The 18,415-nt window shown below is 35.0% G+C and overlaps 2 protein-coding genes across 3 annotated transcripts; one reads left to right on the top strand and one right to left on the bottom strand.

Moving 5' to 3' along the window:
- The first annotated feature begins 2,158 nt into the window (after positions 1-2,158).
- On the top strand, positions 2,159-3,170 carry LOC104888229 (calcium-binding allergen Ole e 8). The gene has a single exon (XM_010673130.4). The coding sequence runs from the start codon at positions 2,301-2,303 to the stop codon at positions 2,817-2,819; it is 519 nt and encodes a 172-aa protein (XP_010671432.1). The 5' UTR covers positions 2,159-2,300; the 3' UTR covers positions 2,820-3,170.
- Positions 3,171-7,570: 4,400 nt separating this feature from the next.
- Positions 7,571-16,435, bottom strand: LOC104888239 (uncharacterized). Of its 2 annotated transcripts, none has more exons than XM_010673140.4 (9): positions 16,248-16,435; positions 14,680-14,748; positions 14,406-14,493; positions 13,924-14,103; positions 13,649-13,831; positions 13,391-13,564; positions 13,150-13,301; positions 12,911-13,043; positions 7,571-7,954 (listed from the first exon to the last, which is right to left on the bottom strand). In XM_010673140.4, exons 2-9 carry the CDS (start codon positions 14,727-14,729, stop codon positions 7,943-7,945), a joined length of 972 nt encoding a protein of 323 aa, XP_010671442.1. In that variant the 5' UTR covers positions 14,730-14,748; positions 16,248-16,435; the 3' UTR covers positions 7,571-7,942. The 2 variants fall into 2 exon arrangements, with proteins under 2 accessions (XP_010671442.1, XP_057251190.1); XM_057395207.1 differs by having other exon boundaries at positions 14,680-14,757; positions 16,249-16,433.
- Positions 16,436-18,415: the final 1,980 nt, after the last annotated feature.

Below are 18,415 nucleotides of genomic sequence, written 5' to 3'. Positions count from 1 at the left end.
CGGAGAGAATAATTAATGACCCGTTCGATATTACTGTAATTTTATATTTTATGATTTTCAAAGTCATATGATATATAGCCTATAATGAACAAAAAAATTAGTTAAATTTATTGAAAATATGGTGATTTTGAAAACTGACAACTAAAAAGTAAAAATCATTTTTTCTGGTTTCATGTTTTTGATTTTTAGTTTTAAAAAAAAAAAACTAAAAACTGAAAAGAAAAAAATGATAACGAACGGCTCCTTAGTTATTAAAGTAATTGGTGTATTGTACAATTACCGATTAAATTTCGTCTATATTATTGTCCTTTTATAAAAAAAAAAGTAATATGAACACAGTGCACACTAAATGTGCACCCGATCCATCTCACGTGAGTTGTAATGATTACAACTTTCAATTTTTGCGGTGTTCAATCTCCACTTTTTTTTTTACTCTCCTCTGATAACTTCTCTTTCCTTCTCTCTTTTCTGATAACTTCTTCGAACTTCGCTCTCTTATAACTTCTGCATTTTCTCTCCCATAAATTAACTTTTCATTTTCTCTCTCATAAGTTCTTCATTATCTCTCTGTTCAAGTTCGTACTATGTCTATCAGTTTTTCCGTTCATTTCTGCTTAACTTTGAAATAATATAGTGTATTTTGAAATGATATAGTGTTTTGCTGTGTTTTTGGCATGATAGTGTTGCATGATATAGTGTATATGAACATGATATAGTGTATATTTATTCTGAACAATTATTTTTGTATTATTGAAAAGAGAGAAACTCGCAGGATTTGAAAAGTGAGAGTGAGTAGTTTATAGCAAATCACGTGCTTAAATTTGGTATACATTATTTTTCTAATGTGATCGGGTCCACATAAGTCTGATAGGTCCTTTTAAGCCTGTGGCTGAAACATTACGAGAAATAAATCATTTGAAGGGTCGATTCCCAATGAAGGAAGGAGCTGAGTAGCAAATTTCGAAGCTTTTGCTTTCTATAGTTTGTCGTTGTATTGTAAATTGACCGGACCCCCTTTATTAGAGGGCTTCCTGTCACAAGGTTTCCTTCAATATGGCCTTCTTATTTCATCCTAAGAATATTCCATCTTTATGAAAACGGTAAAAAGTACGATTTCGCATACAATAAGTCAAGAATAATCTACTTTTAGGTACGAATTTCGTTTTTCCTTTTGCAATGGCGTAAAGTAAAATCAATCTTGCTAAATTATTGTTTTTTTTTTTGGTAAAGAGAGATTTGGAGCAAAATTAGAAGTTTGAGTTTATAATAGAGGATTTGATTAGTCAATCGTCTAATTTAAGTGTTTGTTTAAAAGGAGATTCGATTAGCTTATTAAGCTTAAAAAGCTCTTTTTGAAAAAGTTAAAAGATGAGCTTTTTGACATTAGAGGTTTGGGAATGAGTGGAGCAATTACATTTATGTACTAAAGTTAGTTAAAAATTACATTTATATACAATAAAAGGTACAACAAATCACAATAGATTATGCACATGTATTTGTTGATAGTTTTACACAATAATATAACAATTAATTATCAGCTACTTATCAAACACCTTTATACAAACAACTAATACAATCAGCTAGTCAAATCAACAAATACAATTAGCTAACCGTTATCAGCTAATATAATCAGCTAAAACTATCCATTAATTGTCAAACAGGATCATTATTAAAGAAATTTAATGTAGGATTATATTTCTCTTAGTACGTAATAGAGCTGATCAACTCTGGCCCCACCTGCGGGGCCGGTTCAGCCCGATTTTTGGGCGGGTTTGGCAGATTTTTTTGGCCGCGGTCGAGTCCGACCCGACCTTATTTTTTTTTGCTTTGGGCCGGGTTTTGAGCAAGTAACAAATGACTTTTTAGTTTATTGTTTTGGCCGGTCCGATTTTGGCTCGAAAACCCCACTCATTTCGACCCAAAATAACGAGTTTTGGATACAAAATTTTGACCCGACCCAATCAGAACAATAGACAATTCTCTGAGCCCCAATTCGATCCGATCCATGATTACCTCTTAATTCTCTGATACGTAACAAACCTAACAATACTACAAAATCACCAAAGTTAAAAAAAGTCACCAAATAAAATAATAGAAGAAATACGGAGCAAAACCGCGTAAGTTCCGTATTTAATACCACGCGTCTTCGAAAAAACGCAAACTCGTGCTTCCCATCTACGCAGGTTCTTTCCTCTCTCTCCTAACATTTAACTTTATATATACTACTTTCCTTTCCAATCTTCAATCTCCTTCAAATCTAATTTCCAGAAAACCTCAAATTCAAACTCAAGCATTCAACAATGGCGGCCTCAACTGAAAACAACAGCAATTCCTCCTCATCTCACTCTCTCTCCTCAGTTTACCTCTCCGACATGGCGGAAGTTAAGAAAGTCTTCGATCGATTCGACACTAACGGCGACGGAAAAATCTCCGCCACCGAACTCAAGAACGTAATGAAAGCGCTTGGATCGGAAACTTCGCCGGAAGAAGTGAAACAAATGATGGAGGAAATGGACATTGATAAAGATAGCTACATTAGTCTCGAAGAATTCGCCGAGTTTTGCTCGAAGAAAGTTGAAGGAGATGAGAATGGATCGCAAGAGCTTCATGATGCTTTTGAGATGTATGATCAGGATAAAAATGGCTTGATTTCTGCTACTGAGTTGCACCTCGTTCTGAGTCAACTCGGTGAGCATTGTACGGTTGTGGATTGTGAGAAGATGATTCAGTCTGTTGATGCGGATGGTGATGGAAATGTTAGCTTTGATGAGTTTCGTAAGATGATGACTAGAGGAAAATCGTCGTCGTCGCAAAATTAGGTTATTCTTTTCTCGGAATTTCGCTGACTTTTACTTTGAATTGTTAGCGTAAAAAGCCCTAATTTGTCTAGTTTCGTTGCTTTTCGTTTTCTTTTGCGCTTTCGAAGAATGTCTGTAATCTTACTCCAGTATAAAGGCACGCATGTGGAAAATTGATCACAATTTCACATGGATTATTCTGAATTTAAGCAGTTTAGTCGATCTATAATAGAAGTACTATTTTTCTCAGGTCAAATAATTGTTGTAATTAGGAGTATTTGCAATACCATAGAAATCTGATCTTTGAACCTGCTGTCGAATCATCTTTATTCTATAATCGAAGAAAAGTAACGAAGTACTGTTTCGTTTTAATTTGTTTTGTTTTGTTTTGGTTGGAATTTTTCAAGATACTTGTCTCAATCTCTAAGCGTCAAACCAAAATGATGGAATCTTTTGGCCAACTTGCTAATAATACATTAAGGTACGTGCTACTGAGTGGTAGTTTATTTGTGGTCCTGTAAGTGTAATTTATTGACCTTTTCTAATCTTCTTTTGGAATAAGCTCTTTTATGTGAACAGTTCATTAGCATTGTTTTCTCAAACTTTGTTGTTATTAGATGTATTGATATTATAAGATGGTGGTGGACTGGTGGTAAAACTCTATGCCCATTTTACATGAGGTTAGAAATTTGGAATGAGCTTGGTCTTAGTATTGCACTCTTAAGTAAATTACTTCATAGCAGAAAAATATCCTTAAATACACCGATATATTTCTCGCTTTAGAGTTGTCCTATTTTCAAAGGAAATTTTGTTAGGTTTTCTGTAGAAATTTATGGGATAAGAGTCTGAGAATCAAACTATTGTTGTAATAGTTAATTAATTTGAATAGAGTTGGGAATTGAGTTTCACACTCTCTGGTGTAATTCGGTGAATGTGATGGTAATAGTCCGGGTTATCTCGACTAGAGTCTATTTCGCTGTGCTTAATTTGTAAGCTGGTCAGGAGACATTTGATAGTTAGTTATAAATGGTGATAATGAGAATGAATTGCATATAAATTTGTGAATAGAATTATTGTTCATTAAATCATTCTCACGGTATTTGAGTACCTATGCACATTATTTCCGTCCAAAATGGTCAATTATCCGGGCATTGAGCCTCTATTTATACTAATATATTAAAAGGCGTGCATAAACCAGGATCGGTGCCACGTGGCGCTCTCCATAAGGAGTTTTAGTTCATGTAATCCATGTACAATAAAAAAAAAATAGAAATTGCATAGTATAGGTTTTGATCCCGTGACCTCAAGTTCATGTATTAAAGTTTTAACCACTACACCAAGTTGTATTTAGTGTTATCATATCAGAATACAATATTAATAAATGAAATTTTTTCTTACCCGGGACATAGCCCGAGCCTAATAACTAGTTTCTCTCCAAATCTTGCGCGTGAGTTGCAAATTTTAATAATAGTAGTAACAATATTAGTCCCCAATTAAACCCTCATTTAAATCCCTTGTTTTCCTATCTTTCCTATTTACCATTTCTTTTGCTCCATCTTCAAACTTCTCAAAGGCAATTCAGAGCTAATGAATTGGGTTCCAAGGCAATTCTTCAAGGCCTGTTAAATTCGGTGGTTGTGAGCCAAAAGTGTCGTGATGACTCAATGCAGTATAGATTTTCAATGCACAACATGAGAGAGAGGGGAGCGAGTGAGTCAGAGTTTACTGTTGTGAAGAGAGGTTGGTGATAGGAGTAAAATAGATGAATAAGTGAAAGGGAGAATTTAAAAGGAACTAAAAAGGGAAAGTGAATATACGCGCCACTTGAAGACAAAAAACGCAAGCTTAGGAGGAAAATAGAGGGTTAATGCCAGATAATTGACCATTTTTGTGGAAATGATGTGCAAGGTACTTAAACTAAAACATTTTCCTATTTTAAGGTATTAGTGACCAAAAAACAGTAAGATTTACAAAATCAGTCTCATAAAAAATACTAGCTCACAATTTTTCCTGAAAGAAATAATAAATACCACTTTTATGTTGTGGACATGAATATTTTCCCCAACTTCAACTAAAAGCAATTACTTTAGGAGTCGTTTGCGATTATTTTTTGTTTTCAGATTTTAGTTTTTTAGAAGAAAAAAAACTTAACGTGAAAGTTAAACTTTACAATTAGAGAGGAAATTAAAGTATGTTTTACAGTCTCACGTAGTGGGATTTACCGTGTTTATTTCACACATTATCCAAGAAAACGTTTGATATTTAGGCTTACTGATTACATGGAAGTAATTAGTATAATTACTTATTAAACCAATATTTTAATACTTCCTCCACTTAACGTTTTGACTTTCATATTTTTCGATATAGAATTTCGACAATTGATATCTTAATTATATATTTGTGAAAATTATAAGAAGTTGGAATCTTGTAAAATCTATATTGAGATAAATTCAATCACACCTTACATGTAGAAATATGTATTATATATTATTCACAAATTTTCGATCAAAATAAATATATAAAAAGTGCAAAAGTCAAAATATTGCCAGTAAAAAAGAGAGAGGAGGTATAGGTGATGATGAAGATTGAAGACGGTTTACCTTGTGAGTTGTGAGTCATGGGTACTATACTTGTATCTAGTAGTGTCAGAAACAGATCTGACCATTGGGTCAACCTGATTCTGACCTGACTTGAACTTGGTTCGACTTGTGAGGGTCAGTCCCCAGACCTGACCGAAACTTGAACTGGGATTACCCAGACCTGACCGGCACCCGGCAAGATTATATCCTGACCTGTTCAGACAGACCTGCTCTCAAACCCGAACCCGACCGTAATCAACAAGATATTATTAAAATTCAACTATTTTTTTATATCTACAAAATCATTTAAATATGTTAATTAATAAATTGCTTACATTTAATAATTAATTAAATAAAAAATTAAATTATATTTAATTTAAGGGTTAAACTTTGAATATCATGTACTTGTTTATATTTTTATTTTCATTTATTTTTGAATTATTTAGGTACATTGTGATGTATATGTTATATATACATGCTATAACTCACAAGACACAACATATATGTGTATACGTAGTATTTTAACAATTTTCTAAAATATCTAAATTTTTGATGTAATTTTGAATATCATCTATTGATGGCTCAAGACTTCATTAAGAATTAGTAAGCTTGTTAGCACTCTTTTACAACAATAATGCTGAATTTTTCCTAATGATACGAAATTAGGAGTTATATTTCCAGATTTTTTTTTGAAGAAACTAAAGTTCATTATAAAGGATCAGAATCTTCGATAATTGGTCATACAGCCGGTCCAAAAGCTAGCTCTTTGTGCTTGTTCCAACTCTTCAAACACAATGATAATGTTTTTTTTCCTAATACTTCTTTCGTAATTAAAAGAATGCAACAATTGAATATTTTATATCTCACAAATAATACTCAATTGTTGCATTTTTTCTGTTACATAGGAAGTAAAATTTTAGAAAGAGTAGTGATGTAAAGGAATAGTGTTCTATTTCAATTTTCACTTTATGAGCTAGTTCAAACAGCACATTTCAAAATTCATTATATTTACAAAGGGTCTTAGTTGAGACGAGTTTAAATTAATGTTTTTTTATTTAATTTAAGACAATTTTGTGTTAGTTTAGGTTGTAAATCTATCAGTTAATGTCATATATTAACCAGTTTATGAATATTATTTATCAACTTATGAGCATAGACTTATTTTCTTATGGGTGCAAACCAATAAGTTTATGGCCACAAACTTGTCACTTTGTAGGGTACAAGGTGATAAATTTATTGGTGTAACTTATTTTATGGGCCCAAACTATCAGTTTTTACAAAGATAATCTATCATTACTTTGGTTCTTTTTTTCTCTTTAATTTCTTCTACGAATATAATGAATTAGTAAATGCGTGAATCCTCAACTTCCATCATTGTTCATCATTCACTAGTATATTCCATTGTGCTCTTGGCACTGCTAATGCTCAAATCCCCATTTTACTCCCATAACGCCTAAGGATGAATGTTATTCGGATAAAAACCGATATCCAATGCAAATCAAACTGAATTAGTAATTCGATTTGGATCTGAATTACTTTTTTTTTAATATTTGGATCTTCGGATAGGTTTGGATTGAGAGTAATTGAAACCAAAAATCCAAACCGAATAGCAAATGTTTGTATCACATATTTGTATTTTGGGATTGAGGTTAAGCGTTTTCGATGAAATTTACAGATTTGTATGAATTATTATTTGTTGTTACTTATATTATCACCACTTTATTTTGATACTAGTGCCTAATTATTTCATCAAAAGAATAAAGAGTTTAACATTTTGGGATATTTTGAATTAAATCCAATCTAATATCTAAAAGTTCGAATTGAATTGGTTTGGACTCGACCTTTGTTTGATTTGGATTTAGATTGAAAAATTGAATTCCAAATTTTGTTTGGATTAAATTATACTAAACCTACTCCAAACCGTACACCAAACTTTCACCCCTCCTAATGATGTCATAAAACCATCTTGCACTGTCACCACTCAATCTCGAACAAAATTTCCATAATTGCATCAATGAAGCGTCGTAGATGGACCGAACTCAAGTGAAAACTATGAAGTTCTAGCAATTTATCGAAGTTTGAGGCAATTACAATTAGGGATGAGTAGAAATTTCTGAACATCCAAAATTTGATATAGGATCCAAAATTTAGGAATATATGGTCAACTGTGACTTTCTCCAGGCAATATGAGGATTTGCAAGATAAAAGCATCAATTACTCCATAACTTTCACAACTTAGTCCAGATAACATGTTGTCAAAACACCAAACGAAGCCTAGAGGGGACAACGCAAGGCCAAAAATGTAACATAAGTAAAAATGAAATGTGCAAAACTTTGCCTAGACTACTGTAATTATGTTTCTCCACTGAACCAAAGCAATTTCTATTAGCTTCACCATCACTAATGAGTGCAAAGTCTCACTTCATTGGGTATACTCAATAATTTCACATGCAAGACGAAGCATCGCCAACGATCCTTAGCCAACAGCACGAAAAATGGAACGCTGAAGGATATCTATATACCCTGCTGCATCAGTCTCAATTCTTCAACTATTGATGCCGCTTTTTAAAACCTTTTCTGCAAGAAATGGGAAAATGTTAATAAAGGAAGATTAGATGTGATAATTCTATTCAGACACAAGTATCTGAGTTCATTATGATCAGCCAAATAAAAGCATCTACTCTTCATAGAACCAAATCGGACCAACAAGAAAAAATTCACTCATTTCACCAAAACGAAAAGTATTCTCCAAAATGGCAAGATATTTGACAACAGCTTAAAGCGACGTTGGCATTTGCCAGCATGACCAATGATCGAAATTACCAACATGGTAACATACATCAGTTTTGATTATTCAGAACTGGTTTTTTGTTCTCCTCCCCGATCCTTTTTTACGCTAAATTTTCTGCTTTTGGAGCGAACACTTTGTTTTCAATACAATTCAGAAGGACAGAATCCACCAAAGAACTAAAGGCACTGATCATTAATCATCTGCGACAGTGCGACACAGGTTCAAGGCCTTCAGAGTTTGCCAATATAACATGTAAGTTGCAGTTGGTACTTCTCACTTCTCCCTGCTTTCCTCTGGGATCAGTTATCTATATTTCCAAGGACCTAAACACCACCAAGATTTTTTTTCAAGGACTTGAACTATCTATTTATATAGTTAAGAACCTCTTCTCAAGCAGCCGACCCCATGTTGTTGTTGTTAAGAACCTTTTCTGGGATATACTTTACTTTTTCTGTTAATGGCACTTCAACTATCTTTTCATAGAACAGCACATAATTTTTTCTGTTCTTTCTTTCAAATATTTTGTGATACTAAAAAGTAAACATAATGACCTTCCTCTCAGATCCTCTCTCCTCTTCCCTTCTTCCCATTTTCTTACTCCACATTATCACCACCACTCCTTTTCCCTCTTCTCTCCTCATTACTCACCAAAGGAAAATTAAAATTACCCTAGGAACCAAACTTGAGTCAATTGTGCTAGTGAGCCTAATATTTGCATGTATGCAATGGAATATATGAGAGAGATAGAGATAGAGAGAGAGAGAGAGAGTTGGTTGGAAAAAAGAAACAGACGAAAGAACTAAAGTGGAGAAACAAAGGAGAAAGGAAATAGAATTGTATCATTAAAATAAAATAAAAACACTTATATAGAACTAAGAGGTTTATTTGCTATAGACATGATGGGGAAGATAGAGCTCAAGAGTGTTGATAGGAAGAAATGGAAGAAAAGGCATTAGAAATGTTGGCTCCAATTTGTCCCTGTTTTTTCGGGTTTTATCCAATTTGAGATTGGCTGGTAGATCTCTAATTGAGAGCACGCCAGGTTGATTATAGAGATAAAGTAGAACTGCTTGAAAATTATATTTGGTGTGTTTTTACTATCTTGAAAGCAAAATCTTGTGATTTGGGGTTTTCTAATATATAAAAAAAAGTTGTGAGATACTATTTCGCAGCTAGCTGTAGAAGTAGCATTCAACTTTTTTTTTCCTTAGTAAAAAGGTAGTCCAATGAAGTGACACAAAAAATATAGGTCCATATCTCCACTGTGCTTAAGTTCTGCATAATTTAGGTCCCAAATGTTTGAGATAACCTCTGCGAGAGGGTATGGTTTTTTATTTATCATTATGCCAATGATTGGAATTGTGATGGTAGTACATATATCAATGCTTGTCTAACCACAACGAAGAGGCATACTTGTAGTGGCAGCAAAACAAGTAAAGTTCACCAAAAACTTGACAGATTATTTTGGTACACCATTTTCAATCCTCTTACTAGAAGATGCTGGTGTTTGCAGTGTTTTGCAAACTAGCAAATTCATTCAATCCACTAATTAATCAGCTCAATTACCAAACTCCTAAAGAACTGGTTTGACCCTTTCATACAGCCATAAGAGTCAATTCACTAACTTACATCAGTGCTTTGATCTTTATACCAGATACAGCCATATGTCTTCCCACTGTAGGGCTCAGAGACGGAAGAAAACATTCACCGTTTGTTAAGAGGAATTTAATTTGTCGTAAAACTATTTGCAGTTAGAAGAAACTGTCAATTTGTGATGGCTAAGAAAATGTCTCCACTCTCACTTCCCTCACTAACATATCAAATGGTGATGGGTACTTGGGACCAGCATGCCCAGAAACTCAAAACTCTACAGGTAGCTCATACTATACATTTATATCTGACCCAGGGATATATATATTATGTATACTGTATAGTCAATAATATTCTTTTCAATTATTTCTTTGTAGGTGCCCAAGACTCCAGAGAACCAAATTCAGAGGACTCCATGCAGCAGCAAATTGCCAGTTGAAGGAAAGATTCTCAAATCATGGAAACAGCCTCTCCCAAAGTGAAAGGATAGACTGCATTCTTTTTATGCTTCTTCTTAAACCCACTTCAAAGGCTGCTATGAACGAACAAAGTTTCTCTTCTCCTACGATTTGTAGTCCATTGAATCATCAACCAAAGAAACTTCAATAAGGATGTTTTTCAGTCAAACAATCCATCATCATCAGATTTTGAATGCGGCTACAAGTTACAAAGAGTGGCAGGTGCAGTCAAGAGATCTACTACTAATCACTCTAATCTTACACAAGGGTGTAAATATGATTGCATAAAGAGAGATGATTCGATAGTCGGTAGCTTGGGAATCCCACTGACCATAAACCTAATTCATAGATATATCTCATACTCTGCTGCACTGCACCAATAGACTCATCAAAAACCAATAATCTCAGTACACCCTAGAGGTGATCATGGGACGGGACGGGCTTTGGCCAATAAAATTTGCCCGTTTTGGTTCGGGCCAAAATCCGATGCCAAAGCCCGGTATTTCGGACCGGGCCGAAATTTGGCCTGTTTTTTGAAATATAGGTTGCCCGTAGCTCGGATTTTTTTGCCTAAAATTTGGCCGGGCCGGCTGCGGGCGGAAAAAACGTGCCCAAAATCAGGCCGGGGAGGGCTAATCTTGATCACCTCTAGTATACCCTCAAAAATATATAGGAGGATTGAACATGGATGTGATGAAGCAACCTAATTATAGATTAAAGTCACAATCATATGGGATGGGGCATAAAAGAGAGAAAAAGGCAGAAAGCTGACACTAATTTAACGGAGCATGTTGCTCAACTACCACCAGATTAGATGTAATACTCCGTATTTTGGAGTTAATTCGTAATAATTAAGAAAATATAAAGAAGTTAATAAAAAGATATTTTAGTATTATTTACAGAATAATAAGAATATAATAATAATACTATGGTTCGGTTTAGTTAGTTTAGTTAATTTTGGATTTTAAAAGACTAAAACCGAGTTTTTTTTAGACCTAGTTGTGCTGTACTATAAATAGGAAAGAATAGGAAGTGAAAATTTCAAAAACCCTAAATTCCTCTCTTCTCCCTCAGCCGTCATTCTCTATCTATTCTCTTCTCCTTCAGCCGCTTGTCTTCCTCCTCCCTCAAAGTTTTCTCTCTCCTCTCTCGCTGTTCTCTCTCTTGTTGGCTGCTTCACCTCCATTGACAAGGTGTTGTGCGAGCGAAGTAGTGCGAAGCAAAGGGTGTGGGTGTGGTTAAGTGCTGGCGAGCGAACCTCGTGGTGCGAGGGTTTGAGTGTGGTCTGTTGCGAGGGTCGAGGGCGAGCGACAAGTACAAAGTGGTGGTGCGAAGGCTTGTGCGTGCGCTGCTGTGTGTGCGGTGACGAGCGGGCCGACGTGCGTTGCGGTTGTGCGAGCGTTCGATGAAGTCGCGTGGTGCGACGAATCCGGGTGTGAGCGAAGCAACATCGTTGCGGTGTGCGAGTCGTGCTTAGGGCTGTGTGCGAGTCGCGCGAGGGTCGATGTGTGCGTGCGAGGAGTGCGTTGTGGATGGAGGTTGGTCGCCGGAATTCTCTTACCGGCGAAAGTCAGTGGTATAATACCACACACTCCGCACACACAGTAGTGCACGCACAACGCACCGCACAACACCCGCACAACTCTCGCACAAGCCTTCGCACCACCACTTCGTACTTGTCGCTCGCCCTCAACCCTCGCAACAGACCACACTCAAACCCTCGCACCACGAGGTTCGCTCGCCAGCACTTAACCACACCACGCACACACCCTTTGCTTCGCACCACTTCGCTTGCACAGCACCTCGTCAATGGAGGTGAAGGAGCCGACAAGGGAGAGAAGGAGAGAGAGAACAAAGAGAGAGAGGAGAGAGAAAACTTTGAGGGAGGAGGAAGACAAGCGGTTGAAGGAGAAGAGAATAGAGAGAGAATGACGGCTGAGGGAGGAGAGAGGAATTTAGGGTTTCTGAAATTTTCTCTTCCTTCTTATTCTTTCCTATTTATATACAGCACAACTAGGTCTAAAAAAGAACTCGGTTTTAGTCTTTTAAAATCCGAAATTAACTAAACTAACTAAACCGAACCATAGTATTATTATTATATTCTTATTATTCTGTAAATAATACTAAAATACCTTTTTATTAACTTCTTTATATTTTCTTAATTATTACGAATTAACTCCAAAATACGCTGTAGACGTGTATGGATTTTGGGGCTGTTACATTAAATAGCTAAACCTGTAATAAGTTCTTAGGAAAACAGTTCGACTCATATGCAAAGAAAGTGCATATAGTTTGAAAGTCACACTTGCTAGAAATTTAAAGTTGATTTCCATTTTCCATTTTCCACTCACCTACAGAGGCTATCTACGCCATCCCTTCACCTTCCCTCCCCTCAGGTCGAAACTGGAAAGTTGTACTTAAACCTCACTAATCACTATGCTTTTGTTAACCAAACTGCTTTGCAATTTACTGTCTATTTACTTCCTAAATTTTCCATATCAACTAAACAACTATAAATCTGCTATGCAAGATGAAGGTATTAAGCCCATAAAGACCTGTTAGTCAAATTTCAAGAGTAACCACAGCAAGAATACACATTTTAGCAGCACTTACAAATAATAAAAATTATAAACATCACAGGTGTCTGAGATCCTCAAACAAAGATTTGAGCTTGAATATTTACATAAGACATACCTTACGCTTCTTGTGTTTTCTTTCCAAGCCGCCGGCACTACCAAAGCCGGCTTTTGACTTCCGCTCATCAGCACCATCTCCCAGTGGCAAGGCTTTGATCTCATCATAGAAATTATCAGTCAAGCCAAGCAACCTACGATACAAAGAAAACAACAAAATCAATAATACTGCACATTTCATATCAGACCTGCAACCCACTCAAAAAAAGGTTTCTCTAAATAAATAAATAAAATGGATACCCATTGGATCTCATTAAATGTTTCATCTTCCTTTTCTCTGCCTTTGTAATAGGAGCACGATTGAAGATCTCCTCTTCCTGTTCTTCACGTCTATCCCACTGAGCTTTGAATTTAGAAAATTCTCTACTTTCAGCTCCAACCATTTCTCTCACCTATGTTGCATTACAGAGCAGAACTTCAGCGCCAAAAGCACCCAATCAACATAAAATAACCACATGACAAGATTATTAAAAAACTGAACCTCTTCAGGTCTTCCCTCTAGATCATCCACTAAACTCTTGACATATTCACTTTGTCTAACTCTGCGGAGAGTGTCCTTTGATTTCCTCTCAGCATCTCTCTCCTGTTTGGACTTCCTACCTTCCTCCATAGTAGTAGGAGCAATCTTGGGAGGCTTATAGACACCCCTATTATCCTGAAAATTTACACAGCAATTGTTCATGCCGATTCATTTTCGCAGAGTAATATTTGCTACAAGCCGACGGCAATATATACTTACATCATCATTCATATCAGTTTTGCTAACAAGCATGTCCGGATTAGGACGGTATTTTAAGAGATCCTCCGACTTCTGAGTGGCATCTGCTACGTTTTCAGTCAACTCTACTTTTACCGTATCAGTTGAAGCAGCTGATAGTAGTCTCTCCATCCGATAGCCACATTTTTTGTCTATAGGGCGTATCTGTAGTAAATTTCCCAAAACAAACAACTCAATAAATGCAGCAATAAAATACCTTAATCCTTCAAACTAAAATAACCAATGAGCAGACAGACCTTCTCTAGAAACAATCTTATCTCAACAAGACTCCGGACAACTGGATGTCCCTCTATTGGCAATCCCTTCGCCTTGCGGAGAAGATAATACACAAGTGACTGACAATAATTTATAAGCAGCAAATGCTTGGCCTCCAGATAGCTAACCCCATCTGACGTAGGATATTGTTTCGCCTTCACCTAATACATTGCAACCATGACATTAGAGACAATAAACTTGTACCTTATATACATAGTTCACAAATGTCTAGTATCACTAAGCTTTAACAAATAACGAGAGCAAATCAGAGTCGAATCCCTACTCAAACATCCACATACTCACTAATAATTCCGAAATAAATAATGTACCTCAATTCCCAACATATAATTGAAAGATCATTGCAATTATAGCAGGTAAATTACATAATCATACAAAAAAATCCGGTGTGCCGAGCTCTACAAACAACTCAACATAAATACTCAAAAATATCAAGAGAACAGACCTTAGTTGTTAAAGCTTCAACTTTGCTTGTAACTAAATCTAAACCTTGTTTCATCTCTTTCAACACCGCAATCAACTGCGGCACTTCTCTAGCAAAACAATTCCATAAAACAGCAACTTTAATGGTCCGAAATTACAGAAAATCCTAAATTTTTGCAAAATTTTTACAATAATCCTACTAATTAGAACTTCAGAAAGCTAACAAATTAAGAAATCTATACACATTCAATAGCAATTTAATTTGGTGCAAATAGGTTAAAAGTACTAAAACTTACTTGCGTATTTTTTCAAGAGGAATTGTACCAGTATTATCTCTCTCCTCCATAACTAACAAATCTGCAATTCTGCAATTAAACTAACAAAAATTACAAAAATTTATTTCAATTGTAATTCCTAAATGTAAATCAAAGTTCTAACCTTTCAGCTCTAGAAACGACAATGGTACTAAAATCAAAAACCTAACTTGAAGAATTATAATAAAGAATGCGCAAAGGAAATGTAGAGGAAAGGAGATATACATGGGATTCCTGAGAGACTGCAGCGAACTCAGAAAGACTGACGTCAAGTCAAGGAATTTGCCGTTTCGGGTGAGGTTTTAGCCTAAACCCCTAAACTATATTTATGAGTTTTTGATGTATAACCTAAAATCATTCTCAAAAATAATTCTCAAATTGGATCCTAAGGATAAGTTTATCCCCAGACTCTAAGGAGACGTTTGGTTCGCGCAGGAGTAAGGGAAAGGAATCCAGAAAGGGTTACAAGGAGAAAGGAAAGGAATGACCCTGATTTTGCCTGTCTGTTTGGTTCCAACCCTGAAAGGGAATGATATACTCTCTGATTCCCTTTGTGACTGTTTGGTTTTTTAAGAAAGGGAATCAACCAGTTTATTAATTTATAGATGTTTTGACTTATGATTGTATTCATTCAAGCTGTTTTATAATATAAAGATCAAAATACTATTTGAACAATACCATTTTGAAATTTGCTTATGATCAAATTTGTTTACATTGCCGTTTCATTTCACGAGAAGTTCAAAATACCATTTTTTAGCAATGTTAATACCAACTAAAACCACAACAAAACACTTGTCTAAACTAAAAAAATCTTCATCTTTCCTTCATTTCAACAGGTGGAAACCAACATCATTGAATTTTGTCTCTCTGCCAAAGTTTGGTGGATATATGGCCCCCCTTTGTAAATTCCCATCATCTTATCATAGAACTTATTTTTTTATCCATCAACTAAAAAAAACATTTTACAGACTTCTGAAAGTACAATAACCATTATTCTCTTTCTTAACTTGGTTGAGGTTCAACAAAAGGTGAAGTTTATGTACAAACCGTTGCCATGAAACACTTCTGTAGACCATTTACAGAAATCAGGATCAAAGTGAGCAACATCATGTGGAAACCAACATCAACATGAGCAACCTTTCTCATTTCAACATGTGGAACATCAACAACAACATGCTTTACATTATTAGAAACAGGATTCACAAAAAAACTATAAAAATAAATAAACGTTATTAAGGTTGTCCCATGTTCTGTGCATAACCTCACTGTGAGCTAAAACATGGCAGAACATAATGTGTACATATATTGCAGCAACAACATGGCAGAACAAAATAATGTAGTACAGATATAAACATGGCAGAACATAATCCATATTCGACTAACCCTAAGCAGCAACATACTCTGCGATATTGCAATTTTTTTTTTAAAAAAAATAAAATCGAAGTGCTACTACAGAACTCGCCCGCCGATATTACAACTACAGATTTCGCCGGCAAATAATCAAATCGTCAATGTTATAAGAGTCGCAATTATAATCTAGTGGTACTTACATTGCTCGCCGCCTTCTGGGGTCGTCGGGTCGCCGCGGTGGTCAGAAGTCGGCTCAGTGGTCCAATATCGGCGGTGGTTGGGCAGTAGTTGGTCGCTTCAGGCAGTGCGGGATGAATTGAGTTGAAGTTATTCAGAGCAGTACACAAGAGGAGAGAGAGAGGGGGGTAATCAGCAAGGGTAAGGGTTTTCAAAACCCTTGGGGGTGGGTAATCAACTTAGAGGATTTTGGGCTAACCTAATAGGAAAAATAAGTAAAGGGTTTCATTAAAGTGGTGAAACAAACAACATAAAAGGGTTTCATTAATGGTCTTTCCCTTACCCTTTCTTAACACTCCCAAACCAAACGCCTCCTAACAGTTTGTTTGGTAGAAAGAATTGGGAAGGAAAGAAAAGGAATTGGAAGGAAATTTATAACTTTCGAATGTTTGGTTTATTAAAAAAAAATTAAGTGAAAGGAAATGGGAGGAATTGGAAGGAAAGACTTTTTAATAAAATTTCACTTTACTTTCCTCTCAAAAGCGGGGGAATTCGGAAGGAAAGAAAAAATTTATACCAAACATGGAAAATTAAGGTTTTTTTCCTTTCTCTTCCATTCTTTTCTTTTCTCTTCCCTTCCTTTCTCTTCCTTTTCTTTCCTTTACTAAAAATGAACCAAACACACTGTAAGACTTTGCTTCAAATTCTGCCACATCAGCTTTTCACTACATTTTTATTTTCTCCAATCCAGATTTTTTTAAAAAAAAGATATCTTTAAATTATAAAAAAAAAAAAAGACCAAATAGAATTTGGACACATATCCAACATGAGTCTTGAATTGAGTTTTGATTTTCAAAACTCACCTTAAACTCTAGTGGTCTTATACAACATTATCCCTTAAAATCTTATAGAGTCTCAAGTTAAGACTCATCTCAAGACTAAGGATAAACATACCAACTAAAAGTAATTTCATGATATGGCGTTCTCCTAGGTTCGGACAATAAAGCATTTAGACAAAGCTCGTCATGTACAATACAGAATCCAGACAATGTTTCTTTATCTTCCTATTTCATAATCTGGGAACAAAATTAGACCGGGACCAAACTGGAAAAATTATGGTTCGATCTGATTTGAACCGAGAATTTCCGGCAACAATTGGGGTTTGGATTCGTTGAACCATAATCTATATTTTTGTAAAAAAAAATAATTTGATTTAAACATATTTATAAATTAGATATATTAAAGTTTAATAATTTTAATAATAATATTCCTAGAGAAAATAAATATTAGATTTTTAATTTTATAACTTTCTACCTTTTAAAATTTTACTATATAAATTTTTTTTACTAAAAAAATTGGAAATTCCGGTCCATCGATCAAGTCCATGATTTTTCGGGTTTGGACCCGATAGGGTGGGAAACTCAAAACCGGGAATTTCTCTATACCGAGGATCGGATCAACTTTCGTTATGGTTCGGTCCATATTCTGATCAAACCATGGTATTTGCACAAGCCTATTAAAAATTGTTGAACTGGTGATGACATAATACACTAGGAAAGTGGTCGTGGCTTTCCATTGATAGATGTTATAGCTTGAAAATCTGATGTGGCAAACAAAGCTAAAAAGATTATAGCTTTTTATTGTAGTTGCTTTAATATCAACATGATCAAAGTTATTAAAATCGCGATTCAAATATTAAAATATCACGATTTCACGATTCAAAATATGGTAGACGATTCGATTCGCGATTCTAGACGATTCTATACATTTTTGTTGACTAGCGAAAACCTCGCAAGTTTAAATCATGCTAACAAAGACAATAAGAGATATATATTAGTTATTGCCAATATAGTGGGTAAACAACTATTTTTTTCCAATTTTTAGGTCTTTTAACTTATAATTTTAGCATATTCAATGAAGAATCAGTGCAATATCTTGATTATACATGTTTGTAGAATCTTACGATTCTACTATTCGATTTTACGATTCGATTCTAAAGGTTGTTTTCGATTCAAACTAGAATCTCGATTTTGACAACATTGAACATGATACCTATAAAAAGTTACTATGTTTATGTGTCTTGTAATCATATAAATTTCTTTTAGTTTTTTGGAATTACAAGATTTTTTAGTTTCTATTTTCGATATAAATATTTGGACTGACTTACGTTCTCTTTGGTCAATATGCATAG

The sequence above is a fragment of the Beta vulgaris genome, chromosome 1, assembly GCF_026745355.1.
Source record: "Beta vulgaris subsp. vulgaris cultivar EL10 chromosome 1, EL10.2, whole genome shotgun sequence".
NCBI lineage: Eukaryota > Viridiplantae > Streptophyta > Magnoliopsida > Caryophyllales > Amaranthaceae > Beta > Beta vulgaris.
Note: the sequence above shows the minus strand (reverse complement) of the source record. Positions and strands in the feature narration are given on the sequence as shown.

Coding starts and splice junctions, on each gene's coding strand:
- LOC104888229 (XM_010673130.4), top strand. CDS start 2,301: ATGGCGGCCTCAACTGAAAACAACAGCAATTCCTCCTCATCTCACTCT.
- LOC104888239 (XM_010673140.4), bottom strand. CDS start 14,729: ATGGAGGAGAGAGATAATACTGGTACAATTCCTCTTGAAAAAATACGC. Junction 13,302..13,390: donor TAGAGGGAAGACCTGAAGAG/GTTCAGTTTTTT, acceptor AATGCAACATAG/GTGAGAGAAATGGTTGGAGC. Junction 13,044..13,149: donor CATTTAATGAGATCCAATGG/GTATCCATTTTA, acceptor TTTGTATCGTAG/GTTGCTTGGCTTGACTGATA.